General features: G+C 40.3%; 1 protein-coding gene across 7 annotated transcripts in view; it reads right to left on the bottom strand.

Annotated features, from left to right (window-relative positions):
- Window positions 1-227: 227 nt before the first annotated feature.
- The window catches only part of epha3 (eph receptor A3), a 61,557-nt gene continuing 37,611 nt past the window's right edge, over window positions 228-24,173 (bottom strand). For 2 of the 7 annotated variants that reach the window (XM_037240191.1, XM_037240195.1), the window contains 12 exons: window positions 23,343-23,467; window positions 19,387-19,549; window positions 19,123-19,225; window positions 18,782-18,846; window positions 17,796-17,921; window positions 15,830-16,015; window positions 13,602-13,663; window positions 11,496-11,705; window positions 9,885-10,034; window positions 9,579-9,772; window positions 6,193-6,348; window positions 228-2,752 (listed from right to left, as the gene is read on the bottom strand). In XM_037240191.1, the coding sequence (XP_037096086.1) occupies window positions 2,647-2,752; window positions 6,193-6,348; window positions 9,579-9,772; window positions 9,885-10,034; window positions 11,496-11,705; window positions 13,602-13,663; window positions 15,830-16,015; window positions 17,796-17,921; window positions 18,782-18,846; window positions 19,123-19,225; window positions 19,387-19,549; window positions 23,343-23,467 (1,646 nt within the window). In that variant the 3' untranslated portion in view covers window positions 228-2,646. Of the gene's footprint in view, window positions 2,753-4,125; window positions 4,248-6,192; window positions 6,349-9,578; window positions 9,773-9,884; window positions 10,035-11,495; window positions 11,706-13,601; window positions 13,664-15,829; window positions 16,016-17,795; window positions 17,922-18,781; window positions 18,847-19,122; window positions 19,229-19,386; window positions 19,550-23,342; window positions 23,468-24,173 lie in introns of all 7 variants that reach the window. The other 5 variants (XM_037240190.1, XM_037240194.1, XM_037240197.1 and 2 more) reach the window with 4 other exon arrangements.

Consider the following 24,173-nt stretch of genomic DNA (forward strand, 5'->3'; position numbering starts at 1 on the left):
TCTGTATTAATTTAATGTATTCATTTTCTTGCTGCATAATCTAGTGCTCGTCTTGTGGTATATTTCTGTACGTTGCAGACTGAAAGGTTTGCTGGGGGAACTCCAGGGTGGGCACTACAAGCAATGTTATGGATTATATAATTATTTATATTATCAACACTGATGTTTTCTGTCTAATTTATTTTGTTATCTTTGTGTGGGAAAGCAAAAAAACACAGAACCAGGTCTATCATCATTAATTTTTTGGAAAATATTTTGAGAATATTTATTATAAAAATATAAATGTTTCCACTACAAATCCTTTTACATTAGTTGACAAGGCCATCTATGTTTGAACACGTAAACTCGCACACAAACACACGGGTCAGTCTTGAGACAGAAAAGAAGGGTTCTGGATATGGGGTGCATAACAGTATTGCTCTCTCAGATGTCCCAGGTTGATAAAATAAGTAAAAAAACAAAACAAAACACAGGTAACACAGACACATAATTTACTGTAATCTTAAAAAGAACAAAAAAAACAAAAAAAACTGTGCTGTGTAATGTTAACAAATAAATAATTATGTAATCACAATTGCGTTTTTATTGTCGAAAATAAAAACAGGCTGACAAATATAATTCAAAACAAGGTAAAGTATAATACAGAGGTGTATTGTCTTTTTTTTTTAATTGTTGCACAATTTGTAATCTTTTTATACATAGAAAATTTTGTACAAATAAGGATGGCATGTACATATTGCAGGAAGCGTCGGGCTAGTCGCTATATGGTTATGATGGTTTACACTATGTACATGTTAATCAGATCACATAGCAGCAACAGCGGCATCCACAGGTAGAACACTGGCTATACTGATCCCACGAACAGAGCTGGGGTTTTTTTTTCCCCAAAGCAACGACATTTCTGTCCATTGGGTAAAATTAATCTCCAGCCAAGCCATTAAAATTCCCACGTAAAGGAAAGTGCTCACACATTGTGTCTTAAGTGCATTTAGAGTGCACACTTGTAGTTGAATGGTTCTCATCCAAAAGTATAGAGTAGTAGCAGTTTATAATACTGATCATGTGACCAGAATCCATATAGATGTACCTCTATACCGTGGAGCATCCAAACGTAAAGGTGCATTCAGGGAATCCCTTTCTGGACATACTGTAGGTATTTGGATTTCAGTTTTAGGAATACTTAACATTGTGTATATGGTAGTGTTGCTAAAGCCTTTTTACGTCAACTAAAACAGGAGCATGGTGAACCCAACATCTATCAAACCCAACAATGAGGTACTCAATGTTTTGCATGATCTCTATCAGCAGCTGAAGAGAAACGTTGTATTCCATTGGCTTCTGTTAAACATATAATACTGTTCATCTACTTTTTGGAAAATCTAATTGGACCATTCTAGTAAAAACTGTCAGGACAGAGAAGATTTCTTACACCTCACATTTCATCAGATCATTGTGCGATGAGGCCGTACGAGACTTGAAATTGCGTCATATTCTTAAATTGGCTAACTCAGAATTGTTTTGAAAAGAATTTCAGCATTATTAGTGTATGCCCAGCTTTATTGAATAAAGAATGTGAGCTGCTAAATGAAACTCCTTTTTTTCTTCCCAGGAAAATAAACTCAAGTACCTGGAGTTCAACACCTCCATTGCACAATAAGATTATCTGAAGGTGAGGTGTGGAAAAAACACAGCTTCATCTTATACGTCTCATTTCCAACTTCACAATTTCTCACTCTCATCTCTCTTACCGTGTACTCTCAATTCCCTGCTTCGGTTCGCTCTGTTCACTTCATCTGTTTCCGCTTGTTACGGCAAATATAGATCAAATCATGTGTGTATCCTGAGATTTCACACAAAAGGTTTCCGGTTTGCCGAACGTCACTATAACGTTACAATATCTGCTTGTATCACATTTAACTTCCATTTTTCATATAAAGAGTGTGAAGTGTGTTATTGCTTACCTTCAAAGCTTACTGTGAGTGAATCATGGTCATGGTTTTCCTATGCAAGCTGATTATCATCATTATTGCTATCATGTGACAACCGAACGTGAACGTTTCGAACCGATTGAGTTAATGTGTAGGTAGCTGCAAAAGAATCTCAAGACTTCATCAGTCCAGGAAGGGTCCACACTGGATCAGGTGCTGCTGCTGTCTTCCTTTGAGTATCACATGGGGCAGTTAAGCCATGCCACAGTCGTGCTCTGCGCTGGTTGCCGACAAGGTCTAGTGGGAGGAGCCACCAAGCACCCCAGGCGAGCAGTTTATGGAGGGAAACGTCGTCCACCTTGACTGCTACCGAGAGCTGCAGCTTTGACATTTGTTCGCCTTTGCATCCTGGTCCAGTCGTCTCTATCCCTGAACTAGTTCTGTCCGGCTGTGTTAGTTCTCGTATGATTCTTTAAAACCCAACCCTGCTGCTTTATGTGTCTGTAAGGCATCTCAACGTGAGCGTGGAACAACGAAGGGTTCAATAGTCAACCAGTTAACTGGTTTGCTATTCTGGGCTCTTCCCATTTCTCTGCCAAGACTTTTTTTTCCCTATCAGTCATCTGCCATCATCTCGATGTATACACAGTGTGTATAAGCAAGCAATTAGCTCCAACAATCTGCGGACGTGGTGATTTTCCTCTGTTGGCCTCATCTTTTAAACAGGCACTGGACCGTTCTTGGTGTGAGATTCAAGGGCTTTGAGGCTGCTCACGATCTTCTTCTGTGGTCCTGCAATTGTCACTCCAACCTTTTTCAAATCCCTAGTGAGACGGAAATAAGAGAGAAAGGAAAGAAACGGGGAGAGCCAGAGAAAAGGACGGAAGGGGGAGGTCATTTACCAGACAGTGACGGGGCGGGACATGACAGAGGGAAAGATAGGGAGAAAAAGAGATAGAAAGTGTGCATTAGTGATGAAAGATGTGACATCCTTGTGACATTTAATGACATGCTCCCAGCGCGGCTCCCTTCACTTTCCCATGCAGCTGCCATTCACACCGGACTGCATTTCCCAGAAGGCCAGTGAGCTGCCACTGCTTTGAATGAGGATATGCCTCCACTCTCCATCGCTAATAATCAACAATATAGGCCTGTGGCGATACACTGACAGTTGCCGTTACGACCTGTCAGTGAAAGAAACAATCACATGCAATGCACGGCTTTCCTGCACTGAATTGAGTTTGATTCGATTTAACAGGCAGGAAGGGAGATGGGGAAAGGAGCACCACTGGTACATGAATTATAATTAAACATGCAATTAAAGACATTGCTCGTTAAGAGCTACCACTTCACTTCAACCTTAGGAATTGATCAGCAACTGAAATACAATGTCGTCCGTGGATTTAGAAGCTCATTCAAGGAATTCGAGAACTCACAAGTCTGGTGAGTACATTTAAATACAATATTAGTAGAAGCAGATAATTTGCAGTCAAAGTGATGGTACTACATATGTTCTTTTTTTTTTTTTTTAGTTGGTTAAGTGTAATGAGAAATAGTTCGTTATGGAAGCAGGACATTGGTTTTGCAAAGCAGCAGACTTTAAGAAAGGCATTGGTTCAATCCGTGCTTTAACACAAAAGGACAGGTTATATGTAATGGATGTTTCAGGTTTGCAGTAAAAAAAAAAAAACAATACAAATAAAGGAGTTGCAGGACCAAGCAGCATTAGTTGACAAAAAGGAGATCATGGCTTCGTTTCCATCCACACAATAGAAACACAATTTATTTTCTTTACAAGCTTTGCAATTAAAAGATTTATACTTGCTATTTCTAGTCAGTATAGTGCTTTTTCAATTATTTAAATTTGCGACTGTCTAAAAAAACATGCATGTCCAAACCCTTACTGAATGACTGTTTTTGAACAGGTATCTGATTCAGGAAGCATATTTGAAGCTTCATAATCCACCATTGGAAAAACAAACATTGCCACTCTTTTGCGTCATGGTGATCTGTTGGTAATGTTTTCTTATAGCGGACATACATGTTTTTTAATGGAAACATAGTATAGTTACGCTTTGTGGGATGGAAACACAGCCATCAAGTTATGACAAAGTATCCCCTGAAATCCCAGACGTGAAGGCCAATCACGATCACGTTCTGCTCCTGAGAAGGGCCTTGGCTGTGCTGCACCACCCACCATCCAGAGTCCGAGGAATCGAAAGGAGAGGAACTGCGTGTTAGAGAGTGGTGATCCCCATGGATGGCTCCCATTCTGGGCAAGTTGCTGGTGTGACGTGGACCTCTGTCAGAATCACTCTACTGAGACACAGCCATGCCGGGTAATGTTAACAAATAAAATCCCATTTCCTGCTTGGTATTTTGTCATACTGTTTTGTCCAAAAGGGTAATTTAACACATTTACATTTGCATGTATAAAACAAACAGTTGTAACATTGTCAAAATGCAAAATATCATTTAACAGAAAAAAAAAGCTCATCTGTTGCCCTGGGTTTGTGTTGTCATTTTTTTTCCTTTAAGTCCAAGACCTCTTGAATGAGCTCATGAACCACATGTTACCTTTCCCCCCCACCTCATCTTAATTAACCAGGTCTGTTTGTTATTTTCTCATCAGTATAGCCAAAAGCACTGAGGTCAAAAACAGGCAGCATTGCCAAAACAATACGATGATTTTCTATACAGTATGTATAAACCCAAAGGGTTGGATTACACCACAGCCCGAGATAGTTATCTCTCTCTTGCAAAAAATACCTGTCAAAAGTTTCTTTCCGCAGTGTTTGTGCAGACATTCTCACGACCCCGGTTTAATACCTCTGCAGGGTATTTTGTATTTGGAATAATTAAACGTGACAAAAGCACGGTGTGTATGGACTGCTCTCTATTAACCCGATTGCACCATACAGATATGAAAGTTGAAATTCACATGAGAGGGTCAGTTTTTAGATAAAGGGGGAGGGAAGACCATCCTCGAGCAGTACAAATTTCATGACATGATCTAAAGTGGATGCTTGTTAAGAGCTATGATTATTCTCTGTCCTTTGAGGGTTTCAAGGTTTTTCCAGATTTGAAGAGGAGCACAACGCATGTGTGACAGGAAACTTAGAGACAAGACCATTGTCGAAATGTACACTGATATGTTCCCACAGAATTGTCCCACAAGCTAGCTACTAGCTTGTTAATATTTGTCATAAATTGTGTATGCTTTTTAGTCCGAAAAAATAAAACAGAACCACCAATCCACCAAACTGGATTTAAATTACACCAACCGACGAGTCAGCACATTGCAGCCAAGTACTATTACTGTTCGTAGGAGGTCAGAGAACTGACAACACTTGTGCTGACTATCAAGGACTAGATTAAGTCTGTACGAATCAATAGAGCAATCTATACAGAGCAATGCATAGTCCCAGTCAAGGCTGCTAGTCGCGGAGTGGTGCCGGTGGTGGTGTTGGCCTTGGTTGCTATAGCCTCATCTGTCAGAGGATTAATACTGAAATGATCCAATTTAGCATCTAGCCACAGGGGGAAAAAAAAAAAAAAAAAGTGTAGGGCAATGGGATTTCTATCGTGCAAGATTAGTCTTGTGTGGTGTGTTTTGTCATCCGTGAGTTTGCAGAGTAAGCTTTTTGTTGACTGGGAATAACTTTTTATTGATTAGACATCCCTATTGATAGAAAAGGCATGATAAATAACAAGATGAGAAATGGACAGAATATATTGTATTTGGTACAATATCTATCTAAAACATCTGCCCTTGTTTGGTTTTCCACATAACTTTTGGACAATATTGCTTGATTTGCAAAATTCTTGCACAACAATCCGACAACCATGCCTGCATTTTCTCTTGCAAAGGCCTCCCTTGTGCTCTTTTCACATGTCAAATTTAGCCACTCATTCCATCCATGAATAGTTCTGCTTTTTTTCCAATCCCCCTTTGGCCGAGCTCACAATTCGCCTCCATTTCAATTTCTGTCTTTATCACTTCTTTTCACGCCCTCTCCTTCTACGTTCATAGTCATACTAGTGGCATCGAAAGCATGGCGAAACGCCTGTCATGATGGGTTACCATGAGACTTTTAGTAATAGCTCCATCGCTTTTTTTATCTTCTGATGAACAAGAGAGAAGGATTGTGAGTTCTTCATCAAAGGGCTCTAAATTCCCAGTAACGCTTGCCTCGCAATTTGGACCCTTTTTAAATGCTGTTGACATGAATAGGCAGAGTGGCCTAGTGTGTTTGTGTCTTACTCTGTGGAAGTCTTGGCCAGGGTATCGCAGGAGCTGTAGCTGACCCCAGAGAAGGCCTCATTGCAGGGCAAGGTCCTCATGCCATCCATCCAGTCACCCATCGTCCCCACTGAGGGAACCTCTGAACTACTTCGATCCAGTAACAAGTTGGCCGGCCTATAAGGGAGAGTGGAAGCAAAAAAGCAGATGGGAAAATGTACTTGAGAAACTTTATATGCACAAATAAATTAATACAACAGATGTGCTTTTTTATTTTTTAATCCAGCATGCTGATGAAGAGAAGACAGGGAGGGGTGCATCAAAGGAACCTGAATGATTCCCTTTTTCACAGACCATCACCGATAAAGTTGGCAGACCTCCAAGTGCATATTGGTGCTTTTAACATTAATAATGATTATAAATAGAATGGCGCTAAGTAGGGCACAGACCCCTGCCAAAGCAAAAATCTTTACTTGGATCAGCATCAAATTTTACATGAACATAAATGACAAGCTCACGGAAATGTTTTTTATTTTCGTTTGTATTAAAAAGAATGGAATCGTTACCAAGGATGTTTTTGGGATTGGTTTCTGCATCCAATACAAAACGGATACCGCACGGGTGTTTTCTTTGCCAAGGCACAAAAAGTTTCACAACATTTTGTGAAAAGCAGTTAAGCATTTGGCTTTGTAGCCTCACCCCGATTATTATCTAACAATCAGTGTGTGTGTTGGGGGAGGCAAACTGTGTTTACTGGCAAAACGGCAAATAAGCATGATAATAACTAAAGCGGAACACTGGGAGCACCTAAGATCCTATGCAAATTGAAATAACAATATACTGTATAAATAAAGGCAAACGGGGACGTTGAACTTAGAGGACGGGGAATGACAACTCAAACAGAGAATGGAAAAGAGGAAAATGTGTCCAAGGCTATGAGTGGGTGGCACATTGACAGAATCTTTTCCTGCCACATCAGAGGCATGTCAAAATAGCGAATGGCCCACAGGAGCAACTCAGGAAGATTGATTTGTGAAAAAAAGAGGATATATACATTTGTACTAGGGCGACATATGGTCACTTTATACTAAAAAGCATATGTTCAAATATTACCCTGGTTCAAAACTGTCAAATATTTAAATTTCTGCCTGACGTGTTTGTTTTAAAGGCGTATTGATCATCTCTGTGCAGTTACAGTTTTATTCGTTCCTCTGATCTCTTTTCCCCATCTGCTTTCTCCTTGACTTTCCTTCGAGATATAAACTGCAAACGACCTTGTTTTCCTTGCCTTATCATTCCTTTTGTTTACTCTGTTGTTGCATTTTCGGCAGCATCTCACAGAAACCCAAGGCAAGATCGTTATAGTGAAGATACAAGGAGATCGGAGCAAAGAGAATTTTAAAGCCTCTTGCAGTCCTCAACCACCATGAGAATAAAGAAAACAGACGACAGAAGTACGATTGATTGTCAAACAATAAACATGATGTCCCTTCGTTTCTCTTCCATTCTGTTTGTCATTCTTTTGACCTCCAGATAACCATCTCCGTGTAACTCTTGTTTTTAGTGATCTTAAGGGAGGAGAGGAGGCAAGGAGAAGAAGTTGTGCAGACACATGAGAGCAGGGCAGCAGGAGCGCAATTCATCTCTGGCTGTGCGACTGGGACAATTCCCATGGAGTCCCTCCGAGTGGAGAGAGGGATACAAAGAGCCAGCGATGGCCCTGTAAATTGAATTTCTGATCTGCCTCTGTTGGATATGATGGATGTGGTGCAGTGTTAATCAGTACCACTCAGGTGGTCTGAGGGAAGCTATTAACCTGAAATACTTCAGGTGTGACATTTTGATTTTATTTCACCAACGCGTCCAAGATTGTTACTCAAGATATGTGATGTATATTATGAGCCCTAATTGGAATGGATGTAAATGGTATTTGTACTTAGAAAATATTGATTTATTTAATGATGGGCCTTTATTTAATGATGACCAAAAATTGGCAACATTTTGCATATGTTGCTTTTCATAAGATTCGGAGCAATTGGTATATAATAAGTTATTTGGACTTTCCTGTTCTTCGATATTGTTAGCTTTACTATTTAATTTGAATCATTTTCAACCATTATGTAAGAAACATCAATAAAAACGGTGAAACAAATGTAACCAGATTTTTTCATTCACAATTTGGCATGTCTTATGTAAAATTCCAAAATACAAGTGTAACAATACAACGTCTTGAAAGGGAACATTGACTGACAAAGTCGTTTGTTTGGCAAATTAATGAACATCATTTGTAGAGCACAAACATGCATTATTCAGTGACGCCGTTCCGGAATCTTTTACTTTATTGCCACTGTACAGCCGGCATGATAGACAGTGCCCTCCGGTCCTGTTTGGACTGTTGTTGGCCTATAATTAGTCTCTGACAGCCAACCTTGACCTACTGACCCCAGAACCTCTCCATGCAGAGACAGTAAACTATGACTGGGTCCCACCCCTGAACCCTCCAGATGCTATCCTCTGGTCCCAGGCTCTTGCCTGGGCGTGGGGAAGGGGGGGTGCTCCATTAGCCAGCTAGGACAGCTCTGTGACAAACGAGGTGTGCAGAGTTGAGTGCAGCTGCTCCCACTGCGCAACTGCCGCCACATACACACGTGCACACACACACGCACACACAAACTTCCCATAAATCAGCACACTAGACTGTGTCGGCCAGCCGGTGCTCACCCAGTGTTAAAAGCCAATCAGGAAAATTACATGCAAACTCCAAGGGACCTATTTTCACTTTCTTAAGAAATCATTAGTCAATGTTATGAGCTTTGACGTCTCCATAATAGTGCATGCGGCTGCTGCAGACCCTGTTGCCTGTCTTGCTTGCTGCCTAAACTGACAATTGTACAAGTACTGCCCTCCTCCATCCTGGCTTTCCAGGACAGAATGGTGGACCCATGTGAGGAAGTACGCAAAAAAAAAAAAGCAATCAGCGTTTTCCCTCGGTATAAATAGAGAATGCCATAATATCAAGTAAATAGAGGAAAGAAACAAGACAAAATTATTGAAATACCACAAGGGGTCACATTTCTAGAGATACATTGGATATATGAGAACTAATTTTTGAAGGCACATAATGTAAAAACGAAGCTTCAAATTTGCTTCATGAACCAGTTGTCTTATCTGACACATCCAGGTGTGACTTTTCTTTTCTCGGGCTGAAAGTGAACTGACCTGACATCTCAAAGCAACAGTGCCATCTAGAGGAGTAAAAAATACAACTGATTCAATAAGCAAATTTGAAGCTTCATTTGTCCCTTCATGAAACAACGGTGCCTCCAAAATATTTAAGGGTGTGAAATTATGAAAATGGACATACAATAAAAAAGCACACAACATTTTTAAAAAACGGAGTACCTTACCTTGATGTAGTGTTGGCTGTAATTTTCAAACTACCGGGGTTGCGTATGAGTTTGTCCAGTATGCTGACTATCTGTTCAAACTTGGGTCTGTTGTTCCTTTCTTTCTGCCAGCAATCTAGCATCAGCTGATAAAGTGTAGCAGGGCAGTCCATGGGCGGGGGAAGGCGGTAACCCTCATCTACAGCCTTTATGACCTTGATATAGGAAAGAAAATAAAAGTATTGATTAAAGCTTGACATCGGCGCAGTGGATATTTGTTGCCAGTTAAATGTTGTTGTGCTAAAGGCGCCTATGATGTGCACTCACATCTTGATTGGACATCTCCCAGTAAGGCCGTTCCCCATACGACATTACTTCCCAGAGCACAATGCCGTAACTCCAAGCATCGCTTGATGATGTAAACTTCCTGTAAGCAATTGCCTCTGGAGCTGTCCACCGGATCGGGATCTTACCTCCCTGAAAGACCAATAGTAAGGGGAAAAGAAAAAAAAAAAAACAGACAGAGGTTTGTCAGTTGAGTTTTTGCCTTGGAAATATAAAAGCTTAAACAGGGAAACTATTACAACGAAGTTCATGAGGACGTTACGGCTGAATTGTGTTTGGCCGGATTGGCTGTATCTCGTTTGTACAAAATGTTGTGCTTGGCCTTGAAGCATCCTACAGGAACTGAAAGTTGGCCCATTCAAAATTGGATTGAAGGGTACTGCAGCTCTTCCACGAGACTCATTTAACTAAAAATGCATGGACTTTGCACAGTTAAGACAAAAGGCCCTTTTCCAAAACTTTCCCAAAAACATGGTTTGTCCAAATGTCTTGATAAGATCATTACGAAAGTTCGGGAGGCCCAAGCCACCACTGGTAAACCCAGCATGGGTCCCAAGAAGCTGCCGAGTCACATGTGTTCATTTTTAAAAGACCATTACAGATTGATTGGATTTCCCACACTGGCAAGTATTCATTCCAAAAACAAATGAAATATTTTCCAAAAATAACATATCTTTCAAAACTAATCCAAAATTTCCTGCAACATTTCTTATTGTAGCGTCTGCTTCATTTGTCATTCTAGCTGAGAAACAGGACAAATGAGAGACAAGGAGCTGAGGGAGGCACGCTGATGGCAGCCAAAACTAACAAAAGTCATCGGCCAAGACTATTCAGTTCATGCGTAGTGGTGTGCAGTCACACACACTCCTCTACGACAACACACACTCTCACAGCTCCAAGGAAATACTGTGAGATGTATATGACAGGGGAAAAAAATAAAAATTACACACACGTGTGCATTATAATATTTGATGTACGACTTTGAGGTGAAGACAGAATTGCAACATAAATAGACTACTCTGTGACAATCTGCTACTCTTGTTCAAAATACATGATAAATTACCCCAAAATTTCAAAATACAGACTATTACATATTTTGCCTAATAAATCAGGAAAGATAAAATTCCTTTGGGAGTCATTGCCAGTTACTGTAACATTGGTCTGTTTATCATTCCACATTTCATTTTGTATTTTGAGGAGGAAGGCAAATGGCACCTTGGCTGTTTATTTGACAAGCAATCATTGGTCAGCAAATTGGCGCATGCTTAAAGGGGCTGCTTGTATAGTCTAGACCATATTATCCCTGTGATGAAAATGACCACACACATGCTGCAAAATAACACAGCTGTAAACCTGCCTTGCAGCATGCCAGGCCGGCTGGTACTGTCAGTAATGCCCGTCAAATATTGGCAGAAAAAATATTCCACTTCCAGTATAAATATTAACTAACCACTGACTTTCGCCGCTTAACATTTTACTTCATATTATTTAAATAGTAAAATACAGTCTTAATGTAGTTGCTACTCCTCGAAAGTTTTTTTTTTTGCATTTTTTATTAGATCACAGCATTGTCAGATTTGTTTTTGAGCTCACCCTTGTGGTGTAAGCAGCGTCGGGGTCATCTTCCAGGACCCTTGACAAGCCGAAGTCTGACACTTTACACACCAGGTTGCTGTTGACTAAGATGTTTCGTGCGGCAAGGTCTCGGTGAACGTAGCCCATGTCAGACAGATACTTCATGCCTGAAGCGATGCCACGCAGCATGCCAACCAACTGAATTCCAGTGAACTGGGCGTCATGCTTCTGGAAAAGAAGAAAGAAGAAAGTTAACGTTATATCTTGAATTTGTTCCTTCCGGGGACTGCAATTTTGGCCTTTGTGGGGTATTTGCATAAATTAGAATGTCACAAAAAATGAGAATGGCTTTGTAATTAACCTTTCAAGAATCACCTTTGATATTTTGTTAGACATTTAAAGTCAAAGGTGAGATCTTGGAAGTTCCACCAAACAGAAATTGGAGGGAGCTTGAATATATTTGCTAGTTGTTGTTGTTTTTTTACTCCATTTGGACAGTTAAATGCTTCCGTAGGAAACAGAAGACTTTTAAAAGTTTGTATTTCTGGAGAGAATATTGATTTGTGAGGTCAGAGGTCATGTTTGCTTGGGTCTGTTCTGTCTTTGAATGGGCTGAGGTCTCTTGGGTTTTTCCACTCTTAACTCATCTAACCATCCTTTAATGAACTTTTCATTGTGCACCGAGTCACAGCCAAGTTTGGACAAAAATCATTCAACAAACAGGAATTTAGAAGTCCAATGTCTTTGTATCGTCAGAAAAGATTCAGGTGGGAATTTATCCCAATCCCCAATAGATAAATTGATTGAGTGTGCCAAGACATTTATTAGTCTCCACAAAGGGGGTCTAGCACAATAAAGTAGCACAATAAATAGACTTTCATTGGTTTGTCATGGCAGCTAGGGAAAAGTGTGTAAAGTGTTTTATGAGAAGTTTTATACTTCTCCGTCATTTGCTACTGATAGATGAATAAAAATGCTGCATGTAAAGCAGTCTGTGAGTCCTTTTTATCCTATGAGTGACTAAAGTCAGATTATGACTATGGAAAGTTGGCGTCCTCACACCACATCATTTTCAAGACGAGAATAAAATGAGTCATATGTGTTGCTTTAGTTTGTTTATGAACCCGACTTGACCATCTCATTCCGACAGCGACGGTTAGTGGCCGGACCACCTGGAATTGTCACTTCAAAGCCTTTTGGAATCAGACATATGCGATAATGCATAAGCTATGAGTTTGTGCGTGTTCGCGTGTGCGCATGTAACACATCTACAGAGATGAAGTGCAGGCCTCGGGCAACATGCCAGCAAACAGCTACTCCTCCAGGATGAACTATGATGCAGTGCAGACGTGGTAAAGGGCTAAAACATGAGTCTGCAAGCTTTGATGTCAGTGTTATGACTTGGCTCTCATGCTTTGACTAATTTCAGTGAGGCGGGTCACTCCTTTTTAAGGAGCACAGACATGGTAAAAATAAAAAGTCCCTCCCTGTATGATGAATGTGTGTGTGAAATGGGTGCAGGATCTACAGAGAACTGAATCTGAAGAACTCATTGACAAAATTGCTTTGACACTCGCAAAGGTTTGAACAGATAAATTTCTTTTTACGTCACTGGATGGGAAAAGTCTTAAGAGAGCAAGCAATATTTTTGTCTTGTTTTTAGTACAGTCAGAAAGGGTATTTCCAGTATTTCTGGACAGGGTATAATAATGTCAGAGTCATAGTTTGTGCACGCTTACTGAATTAGAAAAAGGTAGCTGACTAATGAGCCGTGCCGTAAGCAAAGTCACCGCTGTCTGGACAAGCTGTGATTGCAATGTGGTTTTTGTTGTCACGCTTTGCAATGACACCATGACTGCATTTTTTTTTTTTTTTCCATTGCACCTTTTGACATTGACTAAAAAAGGCATCACATACTCTGACTCATAGTTTGATTCGACAGATGTAAAGTCCGATCACGTAACCTTGTTTAGTTTGTTATTCTTTTTTAAAGGTCTCTTGTGAGGGATGCTTTGAGCTGAAAATGAGCCAATGCAAATAAATAGTACCAGTAAACAAGAATATTTCAGCAAATATTTGACAATAGATGGTGAATAATTTCAGCATCATTTTATGCATACTCACCCTTAAAAAGCTGTCCAGTGAACCATTCTCCATATACTCGGTGACAATCATGACAGGCTTACCTGCAAAGATATTCATGACTTTTATTCATCACCTACATTCTGTGGCTAAAATAAGACGTAAATTGCAGTTAGATAAGTTTTCACTTCTCAAAACTTTTAGTGGCTCCAGAAGGTCAGCAATCAAGAGTGACATCTTTGTTTCAAACTAAAGCCAGAATGAGGTTTATTATATACAGGGGGGGGCACTTTATGCATCTTTTAAAGCAGCCATTGTTAAATCAACAGGCTTGGCGTCAAGACTTGTTGTGTGCCCCAGATGGCTTTGTTGTCACTGTTTCACTCTTGACTTGCCACGAGCCATATGCTCCATCTCCATTTTACCCTGATGAATTGGCCCCTCCCTCTCCTTTTCACATCGTATGTGAACTGTCCTCACATCTGGGTCGGTTGTGCCACCAGTGATGGAAGTGTGTTTTAAATGTAACAAATCGATCAGCACCCATGAAAGAAATAACATTCCCATCGCAGTGATGATTGATCACTTTAATTAAATCAAAGCAGGCTGCAACCGAATTGATGAATAGATCAATTACTGTTTGAGCAGTCCTTCAACCTAAACTATATAAACCACATAGTTTCAATTTATGATGTGCGGTTTCAATGTACAGTATATTGATTGACTATCACTTTTTTTCATGTCAACAAAGTAGTTAAGGCACAGATTTGAAACTGGAAACCACTTTTCCACCCTTATAATTTAAGAATAGATTTATATTTTATGACCCTTTTATGAAATTTTTTTGTTTTTGTTTCACTTGACTCATTCAATGATGATCTCAGAACAGTCTAATTTAACATACTTTATCTCAATAAACTCACAAAGCTTACTTTTGCAATCACAGTTCATACATTTGTGCTCAAACTCCTCCAACATGTTGATGGAAGCCCGCGTTTATTAGAGGACTATTTTATAGTAACGGAGTGGAACACACACGCAGGTTTCTCCTTCATGTCTTGAAGCTTCTTCACTTCCATCCTTCTCTCTCTTGGCAAGATAAAGGCCTCTTTGTTGTGTCGCTCTGCTCATGTGGATGACTGAGTGTGTGTATGAGCATCAAACATGCATGTGTGTGTCCCTGAAAATATGCAGCCTGTGGATCACCCAAAAGCAGCAAGGTAAATGGGGTGTGAAAGTCTCAGGATTAAGAATTAACAGGAGCAGCTTAATAAATCATCCGCATCGGGCTGCAAGTGTGTGTGTGTGTGTGTGTGTCTGTTGTATGTGTGCCGAGCAAATGAACCTAAAATCGAACCCTGCTCCCGGGCTGCTCCAACTCATATGTTCAGTGGATGCCTACAAATGTTCACTCACTCTATTTCACAATACACACACATGAGCAGTAACACACACACACAAACAGTAGAAGAGAGGACCAGTGTATTAAGATTACACACATTTTACTGGTTCATACTGAGTTATGGGGTATATTTTTTATTTTTTTAGGTTTAGGCCTGGCATTGACTTTTTCCGGGGGGGAAAAAAGTACTTTCTACAAAGCATCCAGATGAACTGAATTAAAAAGGGGCATGAAGCAATTTGGACACTGAGATCACACAAGAGAATAAGAGAATTAGACTGAGGGAGATTAAACAAGGGAAAGCAAAAATTGAGGACAATTAAGTGAGGAGAGGCTCTTGGTGTTTTAGTCACTATAGAGCAGTGCTTCTTAACAAGGCTGGTGCCTGAGGGAAAGATAGAGGCCAGGCATGTTTCTCAGCGACAAAGTTCAGACTCATTATTTTGTTTTTTGCACTCATTCCTTTTTAAAGACTCCTTCTGTGCGCTGATGATAGTCCTATAAAGAGACCCAGAGGGGGAGCGTGCAAGAGATATGGATTTATACCCACTAAGGACATAGCTTTGATCAGAGTACATTGATTTGAAGAGATTTACACTGCGGCAACTCGATAAAACCGCGGCGATTTTCTCTAAAGTGTCGGCCACTTTAGGGTCATTTGTCAAAGACGTTTTTAGATCAGAATCGGTAAAAAGACTCCAGAGAGAATGGACGTGTCGTGGAATGTGGACATAAATCTTAAATCAGATCTTTCCCTGTGTAGTCTTGTTCGGTAAGCATTTAAACGAGTAAAATATTTTACTGTGAAAAGGAAATCCAGAAGAGGCCATAATGTGGCTTTGTGTCACGAAGAATTAGTTCTACTCACTGCGTGTCACCACCCCCTCCAGCCTGATGATGTTGGGATGGTCAAATTGTCCCATGATTGACGCTTCAGCAAGAAAGTCCCGTCTCTGTTTGTCTGTGTATCCTCCTTTTAGAGTCTTGATAGCCACGCAGATCTCCTTCTTACTGGGTAGCTTCAGACGCCCACTGCATACCTCACCAAACTCACCTAAAGGTCACATAAGAGAGTTTTACAAAAAGACACCAAAATTTGAACATACATCAGACTTGTAAATATGTTGGTCTTGTCCCCACAGAGATTTACGAAGCCCTATGAACTATAAACTTCAAACTTGGTCGGTACGTTTCACCTAGATCTACAAAAAGCCATATGCTAAATCAAACATGAAGTCTGCTGTTTTGAATTTACATTTTTTGCCGCCTTTCATAGAGGGCACATTTTCATGAACTCCAACAGAATTTTTCCAATTGTCTTTAGACTTAGAGTGTTTCATCCAAAGGTGTCTAAAATGGATTTAGGAAGAAATGTAATTGAAAGCAATTTATTTGATCGCATGCTGTTGCCATGGCGATGCGCTGTTTGCAAAGACCAAAAAAACAAACACCACCCAACATGTTACCATCCCCAAACCCACAAAAGCAATCTTGTGCGTGAGCGTTGCTTAAACATTTCAAAGATGGAAAATGTGACACACTGTATTCGTAGTGATCAAACGCTAAACTTACACGATAAGCGTATTTCTTGATTAAAGCAAACAAAAATGCCTAATGAAGAAAACTTCCCTTCTGTTGACACAGCCTTATTGTCTGTTAGTCCAACTGGATGCAAGGTGACTCCACAGACTCTGATTAGAATTCCTTGCCGGTGAGGGGATATATGTGTGTTTACTTCATCCCGCGCCAGTGTGTGTGTGTTTTGCACAATATACAGTAAGTGGTGCAGGGAGACTGCATGCTTCAAATGCAACCATCAATGCTGCAGCTGGCTACAGGGATTTGGCCCAGCTTTAGACAAGTGGGTCAAGAATGCGCACTCGACAATGTATATGCATATGGAGCGCTAGGTGATGTCAGAGCTAAGACATTTGTAGATCTCGCGCTTCCTCCAGTCCACACTATAATTTCCCAGTGTAACCCTGGAACATAGAGCACGGGTCAAAATCTGGACGTGAAACAACGGAAGAATTTAGGCCAGAGTAATTACAACCTGTCTAAATACCAACATCATCATGCCTGTGCTTTCCTGTTATGCTTCGTCCAGCAGTGAGCAGACCAGACAGGGTAAAGGAACTCTTTCTGTGGTCACCCCCAGAGAGTGGAGATCTCATTTTAATAAGGCTTGATTAGGGACACTCATTCACTTCCTGTTCTAAGTGGAGCTGGGTATCTCACTTTGATGGGAAAGTCCCATGTTAGCAAAAAAAAAAACTGTGTACTGTCTTTTAACACACAATGGAGCAGAGTAAGACAAAATGAATTATCATGAAAGATGAAGTACTGGCATTTATGACAACAAGGCAAAGTGGATGTTTAATTAAATCTTAAATTGTTAAAAAGCCAACAACTTTTAAAGATGTGTGGCACCATAATTAGCCATTCCCATTTGTCATTTATATATTTTTTTAAAAATGTATACGCACATCAAATTAGGGAACAGTTATAAACCTCAAACGAATTGGATAAAATTTAAAATCTTTAAATATTAAGAATGTCAAGTCAACTTTATTTATAAAGCCCTTAATCACAGTAAGACGGGATGCTTGAAGGAAAAATTAAGAAAAAGGAAAACAGGTTACATGAATCAACTACAACAACAAACTTGCTGTCATTTATCATTTGTTTTCCTCCATCAAAGCGCTTTAAAGAGGCTGCGGCGTTGAAATTAATTCTTATTCCCGGCAGCACACTTAACATAACCTGCCATTGCACTTGCATGTGCTCCATTTGTTTTAATTTGAATGAAGTTAGATGGAAGTGTCGATTCTTACCTGCTCCCACCACTTTATCGATGGCTATGCAGGAGGCATCCAGCTCCTTCGCAAACTCATGCACAGCCTGGCTGGGGTCCTCATATGTGTGGGGGTCGACGTAGGTCTTAATACCTGGCAAACGCACTGGAGCAGGAAAGAGCAGGTCTCAAAACATGGTCATTCAACAACTGTCACTTCTTAGATAAATACTCAGGATGTTTAAAAACTAAATCCTTGGAGTGTCGGGATTTAATCAAATCAAAACGAAATGATCGCTTCCAACTTTTAAGATGATGTAATCTCCTGTCTCACTGAGTTTCTTACATGACAGGAAACATGAAGAAACTTTGCAGAAGCCAGTTGATATCCTTTTAACACATGTTCCAACGGCCTTACAGATGTTTTTAAATCATGATAAGGATGGCATGTATCCAAATACGAAAAGAAAAACTAAGTTGATCAGTTTCTGGAAAATTGCAGCTCAATCCTGACCAGATGAAAAAAAATATTTTGATACTGTTCATTTTATTTTTTGGCTTTGAGAGATGACAAAAAATGGCATGTTTTTCACATTGCAAAATGTTCAGCATTACCTCAGCACTCAGTAATTACCAGTCAGATGAGATTTTAGTACTTTCATCGGAAGCAGGAAAATATATATTCACCCAAGTTTAGTAGAGCGAGTCAGACATTTGAGTGCCGCTTTGAGACTGATTTTTTTTTTTTTTTGATGGTGTGCCGTGAGCTTTTTTTTTTTTTTTTTTAAATACATGTGTTGCCTCAGTAACGGTTGGGAAAAACTGCAATAGAATAAACAAATAAGGTCTAACTAACATTTCCCATCAGACCCTTGTTTATTTAGAAGTGTGAAAATACTGTGAGAAAGAAACATCTATAGGAATGAAACATTCAAGCAATTTATAATGCAACCGGCTAATTGGAGTTCAGTGAACTGTAAAGTGGAGACAGGAAAGATTGAAGAAGAAAAACAGTCCGATACTTACGGTGGCCGTTGCCAAAGTGCAGTCTTTTCTCATCAGGATGTTTGGATTTGCTGTGGCAACAAAACCTGCCAATCCAAATAGAGAAGGTCAGAAGCTGTGCCACGTCTAATAAGGCTTCACTCATTGGTCCAGCTTAGTGTGTGTGAGAGGGGGTGGGGGGGTGCATAAGAGTGCAAAATCCAAGATCTTTCAAAGAGCAAGAGAAAAAAACGAATCTTTCTAATCTCATCATTATTCATACAGTTTTTGTTTGGTTAGCACGTATAACATTTCCCAAAAATGATCAGGCATACTTGTTTTGCAATAAAATGCGAGAGGATTGTGCCAACATGTGGACAAACCTCCCAATCAAGACGTAGAGCAGCACAGTGAGCAGAATGATGGCCACTGCTGAGGAAATGGCGATTAGCACGACCTGGCTGCTCTCACTGGAGATGGAGAAGGCTGCTGAAAGACACAAAGCAACTTTGACGTGAGATGTGTGCTCACGCCAGCAAAAAAAATATGACACATGCAAAGGTATTTACGAAAAATGGACACGCTGTCTGTTGGAATACTTGGTTTAAAAACTGTATTCTGGAGACGATATTTTATCTACCACTTACAGTCAGGGCTGGTTTCAAACTGGAAACTGGGGCTGCTGGCTCCGTATCCGGCCGCTGTGCGGGCTCGGATCTGCAGCAGGTAGGCAGTGTTGGGCTTGAGACCATTCAGAGTCACGTTACAACCTCGGGCCCGAAGGATCGTGTAGCTGGTCTCCTGCTCCTCCTATAGCGGACGAGGTAGAAATAAAGAGAGAGAAATGAAATACATAGCCTTGGGTCTAAATATTAATCAAAACAACATGTGCAGCGTGTCATCCGAGAGTGTGGGCCTTCATAAGCGCACACACCCAAACAATGCAGACAGTTTGACAGCTTTGCCTTTATCTGATGAATTATGGCCTCTCTGTTTTACGACTTCTCTCCTGCTGATCCACGCTGATAAAGCAATGCAAGAAAACCGAGTCTTCACCTTGCAACCAGATGTGGAATCTTGTACGAGATGAAAATCACACTTCTATTTGAGTTCTATGGCATGACATTTTTCAGATGATAGAATTGATTGACGAATACATTAAAGATTAAGATTAAAGATTAAAGTCCCAATGATCGTCACACACACACCTGGGTGTGGTGAAATTTGTCCTCTGCATTTAACCCATCCCCGTGTGATTTTAATCCATCCCCTGGGGGAGAGGGGAGCAGTGAGCAGCAGCGGTGCCGCGCTCGGGAATCAGTTGGTGATCTAACCCCCCAATTCCAACCCTTAATGCTGAGTGCCAAGCAGGGAGGCAATGGGTCCCATTTTTATAGTCTTTGGTATGACCCGGCCGGGGTTTGAACCCACAACCTTCCAGTCTCAGGGCGGACACTCTACCACTAGGCCACTGAGACATGTATATTAAGTTGAGGGGAGAGGCTTTCTAAGTTTATGTTCTGACTTTCACCTTGTCCCACACTGAAAAAACATTTCTTTTTAATTACTCAATTTTATTTGGTCAATTTGTTGCACAAGAAATTTTTTTAAATATTTTTACCAATAATTTCAGATTTGAAGTTATCCTATTTCCCCCCACCCATTTGTAGCAGAATACCATTTTTAGGAATACCTACTAGCCCATTAGACTAATCCCATATCCCATTCCTCTATCCTTGCCTCCTGCCCCTTCTCATCTTGAAACGATTAGAGCAATTCACTACAACTAAATAAATAGCAGAAGATAAAACAAGATCAACCAACCTAAATGGGATTCATTTAACAAGCCACAAAATGACCCTTATGTTTTAAAACTAAGTTAAGCATTAAAGTCCAAATCTTGTCAAGATAGAGTTGAACCCTAATTCTACAGACCGGTTTATTTACAGGCCTTCATTGTAAAAGCCACACAGACAGGGCATTTTGAAAGGACTTCACGCCCGGTAATGGGGGTGGATTAGAGTTTTATAGCGCACAAAGCTTTTTAAACTGGTATGTGTGTGAGGAGGTAACTGATACAGCAGGCCTGCATCAGGATAACTCCTCATCGCAACTATAAATCCACTCACGGCTTGTCACCATTCAATGGCCAGGACAGCATGGGATCCCTTTTAAAATCACACACAGGTGTGGTAAGACGACCTGTGTGTGTTTGTGCACGTGTGTGTGTGTTTGTGTGTGAGGAAGTAAAGCATAGCAATGGCATACTGTGATTATGGGGTGTCCATGTGCGTCTCAGCAGAGCACCGTAGATCACCACTTTTGCCGTAATGCCGCTTTGGCAATCTAAACAAAGCTGAAGAAAATTATTGCTTGTATAAACATACAGACGGAAAAAAAAATGCTAAACAGGATTCCTTCCATGCAAGACCAAATAAACACAGCAAACTTGTGCATGTGAAGGTCCTGAGATTGCATTGATAACATGTGCAAGAACTGTAGTGTGCGGTCACAACTGCACAAGGGCCCACTTTGGTTGAAACAATAATGAAATCACAAAATAAAATAGAACATATTAAATATTTTATATTGAATCCAAGTTGTAAAACCACAAGAATGTAACACAAAGGCAAAGTCATTATTTGAATTCTACTTTCATACATCTGGAGCTAAAAGACATCATCCAAGCCCCCAATTCATTTAAATTTGATTTCAACAAAGCCTGCATCATATGTTTGTAATTTTCCGATGCATCGTCTTAACAGACCAGTAGCTAAAAAATCTGAAAATAAAAAAGATATGTCCAACAACCATTTGGCCAGATATGAACCCCTGTCACATATGATAAACTGTCTGTTTCAAGGTCCATGCACGCCATACAAGTTACATCTTTGGGATGATTCCATTCATAAATCTAAAAAGCTTTATCTCTGATAAAGTGCATCTGTTTAAACGATACCCATTAAACTATTTCAAGAGCGATCAAGCAAAGTAGTAGAAACTATCATTAAATGTGCTGATGTGTAATGACTCTTCATTCCACTGCTGCCTTTGAACATTACGGACAATTGTGTCCTCCAGGCTAAGAGGAAAAGGACATCCAGATTTTGACCAGCTTGAAGCCAAACGTCTTTGATGACAGTGTCTTTGCGCTTGTGGCATTTTGGGTAACATCTGTGAAAGTACCATTAATGCTGAAAAACACTTCCAGGTTTCCCAGCAACTCACACTGCCACCCGAAAATGCCTTTTTATGGCCTCATGTCTTTCTCACCATCCTTTTTTTTTTTTAAACGTGTGTCTTTGTGCTTATGTCTTCAAAAACTGCGCTCTGATACAGCCTTCAGACTTGGCTTGTGATTTCACCTCAACCTTTTTTTGAGGGAATCCCCCTTCCTGGTGTCCTTGACCACCCATCTGCATGGAAGAACCCTTTGTCTGAAGTTCAAAATCACTCGTCGCCATTTCAAGGCTGTAGCCAGTGACTGTGCGGCTGTCCTTATACGTCCCCGGATGTGACTAACACGGATTAATCCAAAAGGCCCTGCGGTTTACTTCACTTTAAAACCCACCTTTTCATTTCTGCATCATTTTGTAATGAATTAGCATCTTGTGGTTTAGTGGTGTGTGTGAATGAAGAAAAAAAAAACAGCAGAGTATCAGTCATTAACTTTTCCCCTCGCTGTTTTCCAGCCGTGTATTAGCATCTTAGGTAAGGGTGGCTGAGCAGGGAACGAGAGTTGAGAGAGGAGACTGCTTCTGTCTGCCTACTAATCAAGAGATTAGGGGCCAGCCTTGGCACTGAAGCAAACTGTGATCTGGGGACACGCATGCACTTTCTTCACTCTCGCTCTCACATGCACAAGCTCACACACACTCAGTGAATCTGTTCGAATGACTAAACTTGCATCAACGGCTAATTTCACCATCAAATGTCAGCTATGGAGTCGTATGGGCTGCTGAAAGCCAGTGTAATTTATTCTGTGCTAATTTCCTCTCACAGGAGGAACGTAGGTCCCCGTTTACGATCTGACATAAAACTCCATTTAGGAAAAGGGGAGGACAAGATGAAAGGCAGAACATGAAAAAGGTGAGGAAGTAAAAGGGAGTGATATCCCCAAATGCAAAGAAAAACATGATAAAGATGACAAGACGAGGAATGAGAAGTTGATATGAAGGGTTCACTGGTGACAAAAGCAGGTGGGGAAGTTTTGGGCTGATTTTAATTGGATATCCTTGATAACATCGTGCAATTTGCCGAAACACAAGAATCGTTTAAATTTGTATTAATGCCTTATATTAAGATATAATCGTACTTTACTATAGTTTAACCTTCATGGTACTGTCTGGGATACTCGAAAACGGAATTTGTAGTTTCATTGCACAGGTGTTTTAAGTGCCTTCTGTTTTATTTGGAACAATTGTATATTTATTTTTTATTCTGTCAATTACAGTAAATTTTGCCTTAGAATTTTTTAATAGATGAAAGTAGCCAGCAAAATGAGTTTTGAAATTTAGAAAAAATTAGAAGTCGGGTCATGAAGAGATTATATTTGACACTAACAAAGCACATGGTGCTAGTGAGGATGTCATCAAGTACCAACCTTTTCATAGTATTTGATCTCGTAGTCGAGAATAATGCCGTTCGGTCTCTCTGGCTCCAGCCAAGACAAGGAAACGCTATTCCGTGATGTCTTCTCGTTTTTGATCACTATTACTGGAGAGGGAGCTGGGTTGGAAAAACACACACAGAAAAATAGAGCACGTGAGATAGAGGTTCAGTGGAAGTTCAATCGCGAGTGTTGCATATTATATAAATAAAAACATTTTAACTTTTTCTTTTTTCCCTATTCTCCACTTTTGCTCAACAATTATACACCTCAGGATGGTCACGTGGTCCTACTCTAGTAATTTTCATTCTACATTCTCATTTCCCTTTTTTTTTTTTTAACTTCTCTCTAATTGCCAGGCAGCTCTGGGGCTCGCTCTCCATCTAAAGCATTGACTTTTAATTTTATTAGACCACAGGAAAAAACATGTTTGTGTTTGAAATGTTCGAGCTTTGGTTGATTGGTATTGTAAAGCCACAGAGTGTGCCTTTGTGGGCATGGGTGTGTGTTTTTGTCTTCCCATGCATATACCCCAGTGTATTTCTGCTGGAAGTTTTTTTCTTTTCTTTTTTCTATAACGAATCCAGATGGGGCGAATCTGTTTCCATACCGCCCACTCGTCCTTTCCCCCCGGTTCTGATAGTAGTGTGAGGCTGTGCTTTTTATTGGCACTGCAGTTTATGGTGGTAATGATTTTGTGTGTCTGAGCGGCTTCAGGGCAACTTCAAGTTCTTTATGTCTTGGCTTTGGATCCCTTTTTTTTTTTTTTTATTCCCCGCTTCTTTCGGGTTGTCTACTGCAAAATACTTAATTTGTTGTCTCTTG

This window comes from Syngnathus acus, chromosome 21 (genome assembly GCF_901709675.1).
Source record: "Syngnathus acus chromosome 21, fSynAcu1.2, whole genome shotgun sequence".
Taxonomy (NCBI): Eukaryota; Metazoa; Chordata; class Actinopteri; order Syngnathiformes; family Syngnathidae; genus Syngnathus; species Syngnathus acus.